Source organism: Leptodactylus fuscus, chromosome 2, assembly GCF_031893055.1.
Source record: "Leptodactylus fuscus isolate aLepFus1 chromosome 2, aLepFus1.hap2, whole genome shotgun sequence".
Taxonomy (NCBI): Eukaryota; Metazoa; Chordata; class Amphibia; order Anura; family Leptodactylidae; genus Leptodactylus; species Leptodactylus fuscus.
This window is the reverse complement of record NC_134266.1, coordinates 103,227,384-103,247,467: the sequence shown is the minus strand read 5'-3', so window position 1 is coordinate 103,247,467 and position 20,084 is coordinate 103,227,384. Positions and strand designations below refer to the sequence as shown.

General features: G+C 44.9%; 1 protein-coding gene across 1 annotated transcript in view; it reads right to left on the bottom strand.

The window, feature by feature from the left end:
* Positions 1 to 20,084, bottom strand: part of CACNA1S (calcium voltage-gated channel subunit alpha1 S) — a 676,496-nt gene that overhangs the window by 519,747 nt on the left and 136,665 nt on the right. The window contains exons 11-12 of the mRNA XM_075263101.1: positions 10,018 to 10,243; positions 9,068 to 9,275 (exon numbers count right to left, since the gene is read on the bottom strand). Coding sequence (XP_075119202.1) covers positions 9,068 to 9,275; positions 10,018 to 10,243 — 434 coding nt within the window. The remainder of the gene's footprint in view (positions 1 to 9,067; positions 9,276 to 10,017; positions 10,244 to 20,084) is intronic.

The following is a 20,084-nucleotide window of genomic DNA, read 5'->3' as shown; positions in this document are numbered from 1 at the left end:
GGTCTTCAGTACGGAGCACCATACAGTGATTGACGGCTTCTGATGGACAACTGGATAGGCTTCTCCAGCCCCGAGGGGCTGCGGCTCCATACCTTGAGGATCTCGCTCTGCAAGGGTCGCATATGCCATAGTGCCCATGGAACTGCATCCGAAGGCGCCGACATTAATCCTAAGACCTTCATTGCGGGTTCTTAGCTGACCTTCCGCGTAACCGCCAGATGATGTACCGCCCGACAGATCTTCTCTTTCCGATTGGGAGGAAGAGATATCTCCATCTTCCCGGAATCTAAGATGAATCCTAAAACTGGATTCTGGTGGAAGGGACAACCACAGACTTTTGCCATTCTATTATCCATCCTAGTTCTTCAAAGAAGGCGATGGTGGTCCTTAGGTGGGCAGCGAGAACCTCTGCTGACTGGGCCTTTAACAGCCAATCGTCTAGGTAAGGTATGATAAAAATACCCTGGAGCCAAAGAGCTGCTACGACCGGGGCCACGACCTTTATAAAGGTGTGGGGGCCGAGGATATTTCGAACGGAAGAGCTGTGAACTGTAGATGACACAGAGTACCGTCCAGCACAACCACAATCCTCAAGAATCTTCTGTGTGGCGGAAATATCGGGTCATGCCGAAAGGCGTCCCTTAAGTCTAAAGTGACAAAACTGTCTCCAGCTTGCAGGAAAGGTAGAACCGACCTGATGGTTTCCATCCAGAAATGGTTCTTGAGGACACGCCGATTGAGAGATCTGAAATTGACTACCATTCTCCTGAAGTCTTTGGGACTAGAAATACTAGAGAATACCCACCGGCCGATTGCTCTTCCAGAGGCACTGGCTCTAGAGCACCTTTGTTCAGGTTCCCCTGAACAGCCTTCTCTAGAAGAACCTGCTTGTGACTGTTAGGAGTATTTAGGTTCTTTAATTTCTATTTTTCTTACCTGGGGAGTTTTTGGCTGCGCAGTGTCTGGGGTGGCATCCTGGCGCTGCGGGGTTGTCCTGTCGTGAGTATTGGTGCACACCTTCTGACTTGCATGCGCGCACTGCTGGTAGGCAGCTTTATCTCCTGGTTGATTAGTCTGTCCTCCCATTTCCACCTGGGAGGAGTGGTCTCTACTCTGTATTTATACCCATGCCTCCCATGGTTCTGTGCTGAGTGTCGCTTTTACAGAGCTAGGCCTTAGCAGGAGGAGTAGGTGGTGTTCTGGGATAGAGGAAGTTCCGTGGTTGATTTTTGGGAGGTTTGGGTGAACAAGTTGGTTTGTGTGTTTTCCCTTCTGTGTTCACCAATCCTCCCTCTGTGTATAATTGACTGTGTGAGTGAATTGCCTTATCCTTTGATTTCTACTCAGTTTCCCTGTGTTTGTTTCCTAGTGTATGGTTCCTTCCCATATTGGTTTGGGGGAATCCTTTCCCACATTTTTCCTGTGTGCTGCTTGTGTTGTTAGTCAGCGCACACCCTTGTCAGTCCCTGTCAGTAGCAGCTTCACTTGTTCGTTAGGGGTGACCCCCTTTAGTCTCCAGTCCCTAGAGGTCTTATAGGGCATTCCTTCTCCCACTTCCCTCTAGGCCTACGGAATCAGTGAGAGAGGAGCTGTCGGGGTCAGGCTTAGCCTGAGTACAGCCGACCCACACCCGTGAGGCAGGGACCGGGATAGCTAGTGGGAGTAGTGCAGGGCGAGATTCCCTACTGCTATCCCTTAGCCCCGTTGCAGCTACCTGGACTGACATAACAGTGACCAGACCAAACGCGGGTTTTTACCAAGGTGTTGGGGGGGGGGGGGGGTAGAAATGAATTTTATTCTGTAGCCTGAAATGATGAGCTGAAGCACTCAGAGGTCCTGAATATGACAGACCCAGACCCCCCCCCCCCAAAAAAAAGAGAAAGGCGACCTCCTACTGGAACAGGGGGGGCGGGCAGAGGGGGAGGAGAGTGGGTGTCAGAAAGATGCCTTTTCCTTTTCAGGCTCACGGGTGAGGCTAGTGAACCCTCTCCCCTTAAATGAAGGCCCAGTTTTCCCCCTAGAGCTTTGGGAAAGACGTTTCCCCTTGCTATAAGCCAACCCCTCCATGATGGAGTCTAACTCTTTACCAAAGGGTTTGCCGGGTTCAAATGGGAGGGAGCAAAGATTGTATTTTGAAGTGTTAGGGCTAGCTTCTCCTCCTCTGCCAACAGATTTTTCTGCTAGCAGAAAAAAGAAGCAACATGACCTCTCTTCAGGCGGCAGCACCCTCCGATGTTGGCCCATTCATTTGAGCTGGCTACATAGGGGAAAGCCGCGACCGCGATGGTTGTGGCAGGCGGGTCCCGACCCGAGAGCGACGCGGCTCCCACTCTCACAGTTTTCCTCCACTAAAATAGAGAAATTGCCCGGCCCAGATAGAATACACCCCCGAGTTCTGAGGATATTAAGCATGGTCATAGATAGACCCTTGTATCTAATATTTAAGGATTCAGTAATGACTGGGTCTGTACCACAGGATTGGCGAATAGCAAATGTGGTGCCAATTTTCAAAAAGGGGTATAAAAGTGAACCTGGAAACTATAGGCCAGTAAGTTTAACTTCTGTGGTGGGAAAGATATTTGAGGGCTTTCTAAGAGATGCTATCCTGGAGTATCTCAATGTAAATAATCTTATAACACCAAATCAGCATGGGTTTATGAGGAATCGGTCCTGTGAGACTAATCTGATCAGCTTCTATGAGGAGGTCAGTTCAAGACTTTTCAAAGGCTTTTGATACTGTTCCACATAAACGGTTGGTATGCAAAATGAGAATGTTGGGACTGGGGGAAAACATATGCATTTGGGGTCACTGGGTCACTGATAGGAAACAGAGGGTACTTGTTAATGGTAAATATTCAGACTGGGTCATAGTCACCAGTGGGGTGCCACAAGGGTCAGTATTAGGTCCTCTCTTGTTTAATATCTTTATTAATGACCTGGTAGAGGGTTTACAAAGCAGGGTGTCCATATTTGCAGATGATACTAAACTTTGTAGGGTAATTAATATAGAGGAGGATAGTAGAATATTACAAGGGGACCTAAGGAAACTGGAAGCATGGGCGGAGACTTGGCAAATGAAGTTTAATGTTGACAAATGTAAGGTAATGCACTTTGGTCGACGTAATAAAATGCATGACTATGTACTTAATAGTAAATTACTGGGTAAGACTGCCAATGAAAAAGACTTAGGGATTTTGGTGGACAGCAAGCTTACCTTTAGTGACCAGTGCCAGGCAGCTGCTGCCAAGGCAAATAAAATTATGGGATGCATGAAAAGAGGTCTAGATTCTCATGACAAGGACATAGTTATGCCTCTATACAAATCTCTGGTACGGCCACACTTAGAATATTGTGCGCAATTTTGGGCCCCGATATATAAGAAAGACATAAGTGAACTTGAAAAAGTGCAAAGACGGGCAACCAAAGTGATTAGGGGAATGGGTGGACTGGAGTACAACGAGAGATTAACAAACTTGGGGTTATTCAGTTTAGAGAAAAGACGTCTACGGGGAGATCTAATAACAATGTACAAATACATGAAGGGACAATACAAAGAACTTTCTAAGGATATTTTTACTCCTAGGCCAGTGAGGAGAGAAGGTTTCACCAGAAACATAGAAGGGGATTCTACACAGTAAGAACAGCGAGACTCTGGAACTCTCTGCCCCAGGAAGTGGTGATGGCGGATTCATTAAACAAGTTCAAAGTGGGCCTGGATGCCTTTCTTGAAGAGAAAAGTATAACAGGTTATGGACTCTAGATTTTAAGGACACGTTGACCCTGGGTTTTTATACTGACTGCCAGATTTGGAGTCGGGAAGGAATTTTTTCCCCTGAAATAGGGCAATTGGCATGAGCCTCATGGGGCTTTTTGCCTTCACCTGGATCACCACTGTAGGGATTGTAAGGTTATAGGTTGGATTTGATGGACTAATGTCTTTATCCAACCTCATCTACTATGTAACTATGTAACTGACTTTGTTATCATTATATCTATGGGATTGCCCCCGGCATTTCCATAGATATAATTGACATGCTGTGATTTCCAAAACCGTCTCGGTTTTGGAAATGGGAGCGTTTCCGTGCTGCGGTTGTAATCACAAAGTGGGATTCCCATGAATTTCATCTACTTTGCAATTACTGTAAAACAGTGATTTTTCCTGTGGTGTTTCTGCCATGTGCAAATCGCGACATTTCCGGTCTTAAAGGGGTTGGCCACCCTTAAGCTGAAAAAACCAAAGTGCCCCAGGCAACTCAGAAAGATGGTTATAGGACAAATGTGCTGTAAAAATGAAATTTATTTTACCTGTTCCCCATTAAAATGAGATATTGCAGTGTGAGCTCAGCCGGCCTGTGTGGGCGGGACATCAATAAACTGAAAGTAAAACTCCTGGCCTGCATTCCAGGCTGAGGCGCATCACAGCGCTGCCCACACATAGGATGTGATCACACAGCTTCATTCACCTCAGCACCTCTGGCTAGCAGAATGCGCTCACAATAGCTGTCACTGTCACAACACTGGGCTGAATCCTAGGGGTCCTGCACAACTAATAGCTGCTGAGGGCCGCTATGATTCATCCAATTTGAATGGAGCCCCAAAACACCTTCTTTAGTGCTAAATTCAATAAAATGCCACCGGACACCATCGATTACAATAGGGTTGTGACTAAATACTATTCTCAGTAAGGACCTGGTCCTTATCACTTATAGTATTAGCCGCCTCAGTATGATCTATTTCCCATTACTGGTCAGGACCTTTTTCCCCTCTAGTGGTCAGAATCTGAACTGAAGTAGTATTTAGCCAGCTCACAGTAAAATGGCCAAATCCCCTACTCCAGAAGGACCAAGTCCTCACCAGTGACTCATACATGTACATATATATATATATATATATATATATATATATATATATATATATATATATATATATGTATGTACACAGCCAGGTCCTCACCCGTCCAAATTCCAGAGAAGAGTCCAAATTTTTATGACCCCCCCTTGCAAGATATAGTAAATGAAATTCCCGGCACTCTAAGTATGCTTCCAAACTGAAATTTTATTCCGACAAATAAACGTTTTGGTCTACAAGACCTTCCTCAGTGTGTCGGTAGGAAGAAGGAGGTATAGGAAGCCAAACAAAATGGATAGGGAGTCCTGGTGGATGAGTGCCCAGGACTCCCTATCCATTTTGTTTGGCTTCCTATACCTCCTTCTTCCTACCGACACACTGAGGAAGGTCTTGTAGACCGAAACGTTTATTTGTCGGAATAAAATTTCGCTTTGGAAGCATACTTAGAGTGCCGGGAATTTCATCTACTATATCATGATGGCCGTGAGACGCCATTTCCGAGCACCAGCCTAATCACCGAGTGACGGTTCATTATTCATAAGATATACGCCCCCTTGCAAGATACCCACAGGGGAGGGGATAACCCCTGTAAGTCTACCCCCGCACTACTAGCAGTTATTTCACCAATAGCCATATATTTCCTGTGCACCCCCAGACAAGCATTCTATATCTTTCTAGTGCACCCCCATAGTGTTAATAAGCACTCCACAGCTCAGAACACTCCAAACAAGTTTCACACAGCTCCCCATGTGTCTTTTATGGCCAAAGCCCAATGTGGTGATAAAATGGCGGCAAAAACTGCAGCATATTCCAGAGTTTCTTTGTGTCTCTCATGCAAACCTAAGGCTTAGTTCAAACGTAAATAACGTGCGGCTTATTCTGGCACCGGAAAAAACACTTCCTAATTAGGAAGTGTTTTTTGGGACCTTAGCCCACTTTTTGTGGAGTTTTTTTTTTTTTTTTTTGTAAAAACCGCTTCCAACAAGGCCAGGCGGTTTTCCCATCCCTTAAAAAAGAACGGGCTGCAAGAAATGCATCGCGTTTTTACAGCACTTTTTCTGTAAAAAAAACGCGCGTTTTGTGCTTCCCATTCACTTCTATTGCTTTCTTCAGGCGGAAAACGCCTGAAGAAAGGTCATGTCGCTTTTTTTTTCATCTAGCGTAAAAAAAAAACCCCAAGCCCTCTACATAGACTATCATTGTATGGAGGCGGATTATAACGTGGATTCTGCAGTCAAAATCCGCCTCCATGTTCCCGTGTGAACTAGCCCTAACACAGATATGAAAGATTCCTCCATTCTTCATGAGCCTCTTGTGCATCGCCAACCCCCCCCCCCCTGAATGTAACTTCAGTTCAAGGAGCACACACAACCACCCCCCAGCTCTCCACACGCCTCTCTCCTATGCACCCCACATCTCTCCCCCCACAGTACACACTACACCCCACATTATACAATGCACCCCACATCTCTCCACCTCCACACTACAACACGCACCTGACAACTCCCATAGTACACCATGCACCCAAGATATCCCCCCCCCCACAGTACTCCATGCACCCTACATCTCTCACCCCCACTACACAATGCACCCCAAATCTGCCCCCCACAGTACACTGTGCACCCCATATCTCTCCCCATTAGACAATGCACCCCACATTATACAATGCACCCCACATCTCTCCACCTCCACACTACAACATGCATCCTACAACTCTTACCCCATAGTACACCATGCACCTACATCTCTCAGCTCCACTACACAATGCAGCCTAGATCTATCCCCCAGATTTGTCCTCCCCTCCACACCATGCACCCTACATCTCACCCACACAACACAGTGCAGCCCACATCTTTCACATCCCCACAATACACCAGGCACCTCACATCTCTGCATGTTCCTCCACTGCAATGGCATACAACTTTTATTACATGTGCAAGGACCTTCCTGCAATCACAGACACGCCTACCCAGTAACAAGAATAGAGAGTCATGTGACTGTGACGTCATAAGGTCCTTGCTGAGTAGTGAAAGACCAGGCAGAAGAGCAGAGCAGGCACAGACATGTGACATGGTCAAGCTGGGTCACATGCCCCTCCATGTCACGAGCTCAGTGGTCAGAGGAGGAGTGTCAGAGAGCCGGCAGAGCCAGGGAAGCAGGGGGCGTGGCCTCAAAAATAAAGGGACAGGTGCAGAATTAAAAATGAATGTCTATGAGAAAGTTTATTATTTATCTTTGGGCTACACATTACAGACTGTTAGTTAGAAAGTGGCCAACCCCTTTAAAGTCTACCTATTGTTTTAAGCTAATTGACTTCTTTATGAAAATGTAGATGTGATGTACCATAGATGTGATATTTTGGCTCTTTTCTACAAAACTTCATGACTACATGCTGTTGCTTTTTCTTCTACGTGTAATTTTTTTTGTAAATTATATGGTTTGTTTTAATTTAGAAGTATTTCTTGCCAAGGGAAAAGTTTTCTGAATACATTTTTAGAACAATGAGAGGAAAAGAAATGAAAGAAAACAATTTCTAAGGTGAGTCTAAATAGAACAGGTGAGCCTAAATAGAACAATTAAAACATGACATGTATTAGTTTATGTAGTGCCATATACCTCTTGTCAGGCTAAACAACAAAGGTGATGTAATTGCAACACCAATTCAATGCTATGTACCGCAGGAGCATAGTGGCAGATACAAATACAAATGTGCTTTATTAGCATGACTGAATAAAAACGTTTGGTGTTGCCAAAGCAAAGAATGGCTGGGGTTGGGGCAAGGGGGTGGGTGAGTGGTGTGTGGGTTGGGGGTTTGTTGTTCTTGTTTCAATCTCTAGATTGTGGGAGCTCAGTCTGTACCGGCTCAGAGCTTGTCTGTGTTTGGGGTGGGGTATTTTCTCAAGGTAGGTGGCCATGGTGTAGTCCCTTTGCAGAGATTGGTGCATGGTGAGTTTCTTGTTATTTAATTTGTATCTCCATTCTTTGATGTACTGCTCTTTGTTTGCCTCTATGGTCGCCTTTATTTGGGCCTTGGTCATCGTCTGTTGGTCTTTTTGGTTTTGTGGTTGGCTGTTGTTTGGTTGGGGGGTGTCGGGTTTGTTCAGGTCTGTGTGGCTTAGCCATGCTTGGTTGGTGGTAGGAGTCGGGGTTGCTGCCCTGAATGTGCGCCTGGAACACTAGTGCCCTGTTCTGTATGGTGAGCCATAGGGGAAGCCTGCCTAGCTCTGCCTTGTTGGAGGTGTTGCGGTGATCATGGAGCAGGTATTTGCAGAACTCCAGGTTGAAGGTCTCTGTTATGCTACAGTCCCATTTTGGCTGATCTGGGTAGGTAGCTTGGGCCCCAAACCTCACTGCCATAGAGAAGTATCAGGGCGACGACTGCGTCAAATATCTTTAGCCAGACCCTCACTGGTGGTTTGTTGTGGTACAGTTGTCTTCTGATGGCGTAGAAGGTTCTGTAGGCTTTTACTTTCACTGCAATTTAGTATTGGCAGATAACCCCCTTGGTATTATACTCTTGAAACTAACTAAACTAAAACTAACACTTTATTAATCCTACTAGTTTACACTACATGATATAAGGTAAGAGGTAAGTATTTTCAGCTTGTCAAGCATTTTTCATTCTATATATTCTATTTGACAGGCATAACGCATTATGGCATTGCGGCTATGAACTGATTCACTGCAGGTTAGCTCCTATTCAAGTGAATAAGAGCTAATCTGCAGTTAACCTGGTTTGGCCACTAAACCAGTGCTCCTGTTCCATTCTCTTTGTATTGGCTGCTGGGAAGAGCTGATCCTTGGGATTGATGGGTGCAGGACCACCACTAATATAGTCTTGATGACCTATTTTTCCTGCTCAGTGCTGTACTATTATATCATTCTGAGCGTCCAGTCAATGCAATAGTACAGAGGCCTCATGCTGCAGGCACAGAAACTTTGCTTGCAGCATGACTTCCAAGTTATGACTGTATTACACAACCAGAAACCGGGATTAACCACTGGAGTCAGAAATACTCAGACAACCCCTCTGGTGCTATGATAAATGGAAATCGCAGCATCTAAGTGGTTAGGAGGCAAGCTCACCCCCCTCCCCTTCAGCCCTTGGAACTCTGCAATAAGGTTGTGGCGTTGACATGGCAGCCAGTTGGCTAATCAGGGGGCAACAATCAGAAACAAATTTCTAAGGCAGCCCACTTAAAACAGCCTCAAGTCATACCTGAAAAACTGTGATCAGTGCTTGTGGAAAGGTATCAAAAGTGCTTCTCCTTATTTCTGTGTCTTCAAAGTCAAACTTTCCTCCAAACATTTGCATACCAAGAAGTGCAAAAATGATCATGAATAGAAAAAGCAAAAGCAGAAGTGATGCAATGGAGCGGACTGAATTTAGCAGTGAAGCCACAAGGTTGTTTAGTGATGTCCAATATCTAAAGTTTAAAAAAACATATTAGCAACATTGTAAAGAAAAAAAAATCAAACACTAGTCAAACTTATATCTAATTTTAGATCTCTCTTGTTCAGGGCCGTTTTAACACATTGTTGGGCCCTGTGCAAAGACTTCAGAAGTGCTTCCCCTTCCCATCTCCACCATCTAGGAATACCTGACATGCACAAATTATAATGCTTCATCAATGCCCCTCACATAGTTTATAATGCCTGTTAGTGGCTTTCGCACAGTATAATGGCTCCCTAGTGACCCCATACAATATTTCACTTATAATGGCATAGTGTCATGCCCAGACCCCCCAACCCTGTATAATATCCTCACCCCAGGTAGGCCCCACAGTATCACATCCCCCCCACTCCTCTTAGGTTACCCTTATAGTGTCATGCGCCCCTCAGGTTGCCCCCACAGTGATTTGATTGGGACAGCAAATGTAGCACTGCTCTGCTGTCCAAAGGGGGCCCCCGGCTACCATAGGGCCCGGTGCAAGTGCACCTTTGGCCCTATGGTTAAAGTGGCCCTACTCGTGTAATAAGATCTTCCCTTATTTGACTGAATTTGATAATAGAGTATACATGCAGATATAATCAGAACTCTTTCAGTTCTGAAGATGATTTTGTTTTATAGACCAATGTTCTACATCCTTGCTTTCTGAACAATTGCTTTTGAAAGCCATTTGATTAATCCTTTCAAAGATAGCTAAAAATATATATGTCCATGCTTACCGTGTAATCTTGAAAATTCGAAGTAGTCTTATACACCTCAAAACAGATATCCCAAGTGGAGACATGATGTTGCTGGCAACTAGCAAGATTTCAAGAAGTCCTGTGCATACCACAAAGCAGTCAAACCGATTGAAGAGAGACATGAAATATGACTGGAAGCCAAGTGCATAGATCTTCAAGATCATCTCCATTGTGAACAAAGCGAGCAGAACCTGGTTAGCTATGTCTGAAAGGCAAACCAAATTACTTTGTACAAGGGACTCACTAATTACAAAAAATAAATAAAAAAAATTACAAGCTATAGCGGTGACTGAAGACAATCAAATTTTAGAATTAAACTATCATTTTCAGAATATTAGGAACTTAGTATCTGAAACAAAGTCTAAACCAGTGTTTAGACACAATATTAATTGGCATAGCATGTTGATCTAAAATAACTCTTTATTAACCCCTTATTATAATAATAGTACATTTTATTTCTTACGTTTTAAACAAAAAAATACATTACAAAGAAATAATCACTTTACACAATGAGAGTCCTGCTCACAAGAGCTTACAATCTGTGAGGTAGAGAAGATGAAACAAGAGCTAGCAGGTGCGGCATCAGAGACAGCATTGCTTATACAATGGTGAGACAATTTTGTAATGGAGGTTACTGTCAATACACAAATATAAAACTGTATGAGCTGTCACCAGTCATGTCCTTTATATGTCCAGGCACCATCTGTACATTAAAGTTAGTCATATCATGTGTGGTAATGTGGGGGCGTGAACAGAGGATTGTTTGTTTTAGGGATTCTCATTATGGAATGGAAGGGTTTACATTAGGAATTGTGATAGGCCTTTCTTAAAAGAAGTGTCTTCAGTTTGGCGCTTGAAGCTGTAGAAATTGGGAGTTAATCTGATAGCCTGGGATAGAGCATTCCAGAGAAGTGGTGCAATTTGGGAGAAGTCTTGTATACGAGGGTGGGAGGTTCTGACAATAAAGGATGTTACTCTTAGGTCATTCAGTGAATGGAGAGCACGGGTTGGGCGATAGACAAAGACGAGGAAGGAAATGTAGGGAGGTGCAGCATTATGGAGAGGCTTGTGGATGAGGGTGATAAGTTTACATTGTATTCTGTAATGAATAGGCAGCCAATGAAGTGACTGACACAGACTGGAGGGATCGCTGTAGTGTCTAGACTGATAGATGAGCCTGGCCGCTGTATTCAGAATATATTTTAGAGGGGAGAGTTTAGTATGTGGAAGACTGATTAGAAGGGAGTTACAGTAATCAAGGCGAAAGTGAATCAGAGCGACAATAAGTGTCTTTAATGTATTCTATTCCGACTTGTAGTGAAACATAGAAGGATCTGCGACGCTTGTTCAGTAAATTTTAAAATCCAATAATTTTATTCATATCTTCTTCTTTAAAAAATCCACAAAACACTCCATATAGATAGGAAAAAACACATATGACGGATAGTTGGACAGGACAATATAAAAACCGCTGTCAGTAACGCATGATAATGGCTGACGCGTTTCGAGACCGACTTGGTCTCTTAATCATAGCTCTTGTGCGTATTTGCAAATACGCAAATACGTATTTGCAAATACGCACAAGAGCTATGATTAAGAGACCAAGTCGGTCTCGAAACGCGTCAGGCATTATCATGCGTTACTGACAGCGGTTTTTATATTGTCCTGTCCAACTATCCGTCATATGTGTTTTTTTCTTATCTATATGGAGTGTTTTGTGGATTTTTTAAAGAAGAAGATATGAATAAAATTATTGGATTTTAAAATTTACTGAACAAGTGTCGCAGATCCTTCTATGTTTCACTACAAGTCGGAATAGAAGTCAATTGGGTCCGGGGGGGCGGAGCTTGACTGCCGAGCGTAGCGGACGCATGAGCCTGTAGCTCCGCTACATTTAGGTGCTTTGCCGATTCCCACTTAGCTGAACCACGGCCGATATGGTGAAGATCGGGAGAGACAGAGGGGGTGACCCGCCTCTGCTGGCCCGCCAGCAATCGGATCTTCAGAAATTTCTTCGAAAACGGAGTCCACATAGCCGCGGCCTGCTTTCCAAGATGGCGCCGGGAGACGCGAACAAGACGATTCTCTCTCCAGACGCTGATGGGGGAGGTGAGAGTGGAGGGGAGGAGGAGGATAGCGGAGGTGCAGGAGGGTCGGCCACGGTGTCTGAACGTTTATTGAGGAATGTCATCATGCAGGCCCTGGAACCGGTAAGGGCTGACTTAGCTGATATTAAGGCCAAGCTGACGTCCCTGGGCCAGAGAGTGGAGGTGGTAGAAGACACTTGTGTCGCATTGACTGATCATGCCACCATTGTGGCGGCCACGCTGGCGTCTCAGAAAGCCCAGATAGATAGAGCACTGATTCTCCTGGAGGACCAGGAGAACCGGTCCAGACGCAAAAACATAAGGATTAAGGGGATTAGTGAAGACTGTGCCCCAGGAGACCTGAAAGATAGAGCCTCCGCCATATTTGCTTTGTTGCTGGGCCCTGATAGAGCTACGTCTGTTGTGATTGAGCGTGTGCACAGAGCCCTGAGGCCTAAACCTAGAGAGGGAGATCCACCTCGTGATGTCATTTGTGGCTTGCTATCCTTCCTAGACACGCAAGATATTTTGTCGGCTGCTCGGGCTAAGAAGGACCTTACATATGAATCTGACACCTTGTCCTTATACCAGGACCTCGCCCCTTCCACTCTTTTTAAACGGCGACAACTCAAACCTCTGCTAGAGACGCTTAGAGAACTAAATGTGGCCTACTCCTGGCTTTATCCGTTTGGCCTCTCCATACAGCATAAAGGAAAACGTATTATTGTTCAGACCCCTGCTGATTTGCCTAACGTCTGGAACCAGCTTAACATTACTCCTCTGGACATACCTTCATGGCTTCCCACGCCAGACTTGGCATCTCTACCTGATTTATCCTCCTGCCTGGCAGGGACCAGAATACACCGTGCTAAATCTCCTAAAGCCCGGCGTTCACTTCAACAAGCTCGTTTGCTGACACCATGATTTCATGTTTCTAATGGCGGTGTCGGGACTTTCTGGACCCCTTCCATTCTTGGGTCTCTCTATGTGTTTAACCCGCCAATTGCTGGTTCATGTGCTTTTTCCTTTTCAGGTCTTATTTGATTTCTTTTTATTGATGATACCTGCTATCTCCGGGGAGCGGATACGACTATCTGCAGTATATTTCTTTCATGTTTTCCTTGTAGGTTTACAACTGCTGGAAGGTTATTGTCATATGGGGATTTGCATTACTTTACATTATGCTGTGTTATGTTGATTTCCTGTACCCAGCTTGCGACATTCTCACTTGTTATGTGCTCTCATACTGGAAATCTTTAGCTTTCCTCCCCTCTTCTCCCCCATTCTGGTTGTATATGTATCAACGATTTTTTTTTTTTTGACCGTTGGCACTTGGTTCTTTATTGCTGTTCATACTTATTCTACTGTGGGCCGGCAGGGTGCCGGTTGCACCAAGCTCTACATACTCCCTATTCAGACTTTCCCGGAAGTCAGTGGCCTCCCGGAACGTCTGCACCTCCATAGAGTTGGGGGTAATCTCCTTATAGCTGTGCTCTTCAGGCTAGAGCACCCTTAGCAATTAGCTGCTCATTATAAGAGAGTTTTTCAGCTCACTTTGTAGTTTTCTTGTCTTATTGTCTGTATCTATCTGCTGTCTACCCCTCTCCTCTTTATCTTTGTATTCCCTTTTGGCTCTTCCTTGTGTTATCCTCCTCTAACCCACCCTTCTACCCCTTCCCTTTCCCTTAGTAGTGGTATTCCGGTGCTCCTTTTGCTTGTCTTCCTACCAGGGCATGGCTCAGGTGACAGTCACATCACTTAATGCTCATGGGTTGAATTCTCCGGCTAAGAGGCACGGGGTCCTGCTCCTTCTGCGGAAGTTGCAGACTAAGATCCTTTTCCTGCAGGAGACTCACTTCAGGAGGGGTAGGATACCTAAGCTTCCGATTAATTATTTTTCCCAATGGTTTCATAATGGTAGCGACTCTGGGGCTTCGAGAGGGGTGTCTATAGCCGTTCATCACTCTGTTCCCTTCACGTGTCTTAAGCAATATACTGACCTAGATGGTAGAGCCCTCTTTGTGAAGGGGAAAATCGCATCGGACACCTACACACTGGTGAACCTATATGTCCCTACATCGGGTCAGGTGGATTGGCTAGTCAAGACGTTTGAAACACTCCACTTGTTTGCTGAAGGCGAGATTATCTTGGGGGCTGATCTTAACTTGACGCTAAACCCTTTGTTGGATTCGTCCTCTGGTAGATCTCAGCTGTCGCAAAGGGCTTTGAGCAGGGTCTGTAAACTCTTCCAGGATTTGTCCTTGGTAGATATCTGGCGAACTCATCATCCCACCACCAAAGACTTCACCTTTTATTCTAATCCTCGATCCTCTTATCAAAGGTTGGATTACTTATTGCTTTCTAAGAATCTCTTGCACTGGTCCAGGAAGTCGCGTATTGGCCAGATTTCAATTTCAGATCACGCCCCGATTACCTGTGACATTAAACTAGTCCCTATCCCTAAACCAGAACTCACGTGGAAACTTAATGAGAGACTGCTTGACTCCCCAGACACGGTGGAACATGTTTCCAAGCACATTAAAGAGTTCTTTGAAATTAATACTACTCCTGACACGAGTCCCACTATTGTTTGGGAAACTCATAAGCATTATATCCGTGGGATATTGATCTCCCAGGGTGCTAGGTGGAAGAAGCTGCAACAACAGCAAATAGACTCCCTACTTACCCGTATCTCCACTCTGGAGAGAGCACATAAACTCTCACAGTCCATTTTGGATCTGGACAAGCTAAGTGCGCTCAGAACTGAGCTCAGAGATCTACTTTCTGCTAAAGCTTCCAAGCATTTCCTCAATTACAAACAAAATTTGTATGCACACGGAAGCAAAGGTGGTCGGATGATGAGTTTGTTGATTAAGAAGGCTCAATCCAGGACCTACATTACCTCTATCAAACCTGACTTAGGCCCACTTCTTACATCCACCCCTGATATAGCTGAAGCCTTTAGACGCTACTATTTAGATCTGTACAACTTGGAGACCCCTGGCTCGCCCCCGGTGATTGACAAGGCAGATGCGATCTCTGCTTTCCTCGCGCCCCTCAATCTCCCTAGACTAAGTGAAGAACAGGCAGAGACTTTGCTGGATCCTATTTCTGAGGACGAGGTTCGCACAGTGGTAAATTCCTTCCCTGCCCATAAGAGTCCGGGCCCAGACGGATATTCTCTGATTTATTATAAGACTTTCCTGAATTTGCTGTTATCTCCTCTTACCAAGTCCCTAAATGCAGCTTTGTCCGGGACACGTTTACCCAGCCAGGCATTGGAGGCACATATTACACTAATTGCAAAGGAGGGCAGAGATCCGCAGTTGTGCTCTAATTATCGCCCCATATCTTTGCTAAATTTAGATCTCAAATTTTGGGCGAAACTATTGGCCCTGCGGCTTCGGCCGCTTCTCCCACATCTACTTAGTGATGAGCAGGTTGGCTTCATTAAGAACCGAGAGGGGAGACTTAACACTCTCCGCCTTCTTCATGTCCTGAACCTGTCTAAGTCTTACCCAGATCCTCTTGTCCTTCTCGGTCTAGACGCCGAGAAGGCTTTCGACAGGGTCAGTTGGCTATTTATGCGTCTCTCCCTGGAGAAATTTGGTATTCCCCTGCCCTTCATTGCAGCAGTTTTGTCTCTATACAATGGTCCATCGGCTAGGCTTAAGGTGAATAGCACACTGTCCAAGTCGTTCCCTATTAGTAACGGGACGAGGCAGGGGTGTCCATTATCCCCCTCCCTGTTTATTTTGTCCTTGGAACCTTTCTTGCAGAGGGTTAGGGAACACCCGAGTATTGAAGGGGTGAACTTTAACGGGGGCTCCCTCCAATCCTTGGCCTTTGCAGATGACGTCCTCTTTTTGGTGTCAAACCCCGACACGGGCCTACAGGTGCTTCTGGACACTATTGAGGAGTTTGGCAGGCTTTCGAACTATAAAATAAATTTAGATAAATGTGACGTCTTGAATATTTCACTGCCCTATTCTAGACAGGCGCTTTTGGCTGGATCTCTTCCCCTCCGGTGGGCGAGCTCCTCGATCAAATATTTAGGAGTGAGGATCCCCCGCTCTGTATCTGAGTTGTATAGCCTAAATTTTGCTGCACTGTTGCAGGATATCCAGTCCCAACTGAAGTCCTATGATATCCCTCTCATATCCTGGCTGGGTAGGCGTAACTTGTTGCAAACATATATTACTCCTAAAATTTCATATGTTCTCAGAATGCTGCCTATTTTACTGCCCTCGTCCTTTTTTGTAACATTACGCTCTTTGTTTACGAAATTCTTATGGAAAGGTAAAAGACCCCGGTTATCTTATTCTGCTCTATGTAGGCGCAAACAGGAAGGAGGCTTAAATGTCCCAGATTTACAACAAACCTACGAAGCCATTCAATTGCACTTCTGGACTGAACTTGCTACAACCCCGCCTGAGTCCTCTCTGGGTAGACTCTTGACGACTACGTATGGTCCCTATTTCCTGGCAGACCTGTGGTCTTCGACTTCTTCTAAGCGGAAAAGTAGAAAAGTCTCTGTGCGTGATGCGGTTCTGGGGGGTGCTCTACAGACGTGGGAAAAGCTTAGACACAGGATTGCTCCGGCTCCTTCCCTTTGTCTCCCGGCAGCACTGATACCTGAATGCCTTCCGGAGATTGCTCGACCCTTGGAGGATTTTTGGATGCTGCTTCTTAAGGTTCCTCTAGCATCTTTTTGTGAGCAGGGAGGCTTGCCTCCTCCGGAAGAACTCCCACAAACGCCTGCCTTTGCTGACAGACGAAAAGTCCTCACCTTTCTTCATGTCTCCCATTACGCCACCTGCAAGCGTCTCTTTGATTTAATTCCGGACTGGAAGAGAGGCCCCACGCCTTATGAGCAGATGTACTTTTTAGCGAGCACTAAGAAGTTTAAGGTCGCTACCTTTTTCCACAAAATAATTAGGCCTCCGACTACTACTAAACCCTTCTTTATCAATAGCTGGGAATTGGACTTAGGTGTTACGCTTACAGATGACTTGGTGAAGTTGGTTCTTGCCAGGTCTCATGGGATCTCCACATGTGTTAGACTCCAAGAAAACCACTATAAATTGCTATCACGGTGGTATCGCTCTCCCTCCTGGTTGCACTCACATGGCCTAATAGACTCAGACCTCTGTTGGCGGTGCGGCGGGGCTAGTGGGACTTTGTTACATATTTGGTGGACTTGCCCATCCATTCGGCAGTATTGGTCTGCGGTGGAGTCGAAGATCAAGTCACTTGGATTCGACACCTTTGAACTTACTCCTGCCATGCTTATTTTATTTACGCCAGTGCCACGACTCCAGCCACATGCACAGACTCTGGTATACCACCTACTTTCAGCTGCAAAACTGCAAATCCCCTTACTATGGAAATCTTCACAGGTGCCTGTTTTTGCCCACTGGCTAGCAAAAGCCAATCAAATTGCGAGATTTGAGGAAATGATGAGTAGGACCAAGAGAAATCATAAGGTCTTTGTGAAAGTCTGGTCTCCCTGGTTAGAAAATCGTTAATACATCACGCAATAGATGTGGCGGTCCTTCCTGTTTGCGCCTATTACAATCTGGGGTATTATTTTATTTTATGGTCTGGTATAATGTAAACTGTGAAATTTTCGGTTTATCGCTACGATTTCCATTTCCCCCCTCCTTTCCCTCCCCTCCCCTCTTCCTCTTGTCTCTCCCTCTTGTCTCTTTCCTCCCTCCTTCTCTCTTCTTCTCTTTCTTCTTGTCGATATGTGTCTGTTGTGGTTCAAAAAAAAATTTTTTATAAATGTTTATTGAACTCCAGATTCCTTTGCTACTTGCTGCTTGGGATGTTGGTGTGAGCTGCGCCTCCACCCCTCCCCCCAATTTGATTTCAATATTATTTGTTGTCATTTTTGCTCTTGTTCAATAAACTTTGAATTAAAAAAAAAAGAAGTCAATTGGGTCCTCAGTCCCGGAGGCATTCGGATGGTGCACCTTGTTCATCAGGAAAGGGTGAGCAACATTGGACTTTTCTTTTTTGATATTGAAATTGTTAGTCTTTAATGTATCTTTGGTAAAGAAAGGGCGTATTCTGGAGATGTTTTTGAGATGGAGATGACATGAGCGTGAGAGTAATTGGATATGGGAGGTGAAGGAAAGGTCTGAGTCAAACACAACCCCGAGGCAGCGGGCATGCTGCCTAGGAGTTATAGTAAGGCCAGAGACTGCAATGGATATATCAGGGACAGATCTATGAGATAGTGGAAACAGCTGTAGTTCAGTCTCTGAGATATTCAGTTTCAGATAAAGCGAAGACATGATATTTGAGACAGCAGAGACAGTCACTGGTGTTAGTGTAGGGGTGATATCACGGGAGGATCTGTATAATTGAGTGTCATCAGCATAAGGATATGTGAAAACAAAAAATAAACAGCACCGCCCTGTATATGGTGTAGTAAGCTTTAGTATATTGATAACTAGTTTCAGTATAGTAGTTACTCTCACCTTTTTAGGTTGTGAGAGGTCACAACTATCAATAGGCAGTGGAACCGTTTGCTAGGGGGTTCCTCCCTGGGGTATATCCAGCTGCAGTGCCCAATCACCAATGGTGTAAAGGTAAATGTAGGGGACCGAGGAACAAGGACTGCGCTTCACCCGTTTGATTGGGTTAGATAAACAGATTTATTATAGTTCACACACAACACGTTTCAAGTCAAAAGACCCTTTATACCCTTTTTACGCAAATCTGTATGTAGGCAAATTCGAAGACCAATACATGTACACCACCAATCAATGGTCTAAACACATTGTGTTTTACAAAAGGTTCATCGATGATCTGATCTTGATCTGGGATGGTACCGATAGAGAATTCCAGATGTTTACAGAATCCCTAAATAGAAACAATTGGGGCCTGACCTTTTCTAGCGAAACAAACACGTCACAGATCAACTATCTAGATCTAACGATGATGCATGAAAAAGGCAAAATTTTGACCAAAACCTACTTTAAAGACTCTACTCACTCCAACGACAAAAAGAACTGTATTTTAAAGGCTCTATTCACGCCAAGGGCCAGAAGCACTGTATTTTAAAGGCTCAACTCACTCCAAGGAACAAAAACACTGCTTTTAAAGGCTCTACTCACACCAAGGGCCAAAAGCACTGTATTTTAAAGGCTCTACTCACTCCAAGGGCCAAAAACACTGCTTTATAAAGGCTCTACTCACTCCAAGGGCCAAAAGCACTATATTTTAAATGCTCTACTCACGCCAAGGGCCAAAAGCACTGCATTTTAAAGGCTCTACTTACGCCAAGGGACAAAAACACTGCTTTTTAAAGGCTCTACTCACGCCAAGGGTCAAAATCACTGTATTTTAAAGACTCTACTCACTCCAAGGGCCAAAAACACTGATGTTTAAAGACTCTACTCACTCCAAGGGCCAAAAGCACTGCTTTTTAAAGGCTCTACTCACGCCAAGGGCCAAAAGCACTGCTTTTTAAAGGCTCTACTCACGCCAAGGGCCAAAAGCACTGATTTTAAAGGCTCTACTCATTCCAAGGGCCAAAAACACTGCAATTTAAAGGCTTTACTCTCATCAAGGGCCAAAAACACTGCTTTTTAAAGGCTCTACTGACTCCAAGGGCCAAAAACACTGCTGATTAAAGGCTCCTACTCATGCCAAGGGACAAAAACACTGTATTTTAAAGGCTCTACTCACTCCAAGGGCCAAAAGCACTGTATTTTAAAGGCTCTACTCACTCCAAGGGCCAAAAGCACTGTATTTTAAAGGCTCTACTCACTCGAAGGGCCAAAAGCACTGTGTTGTAAAGGTTCTCCTCACACCAAGGAACAAAAACACTGCTTTTAAAGGCTCTACTCACGCCAAGGGACAGAAACAAGGCTTTTTAAAAGCTCTACTCACGCCAAAGAACAAAAACACAGCTTTTTAAAGGCTCTACTCACGCCAAGGAACAAA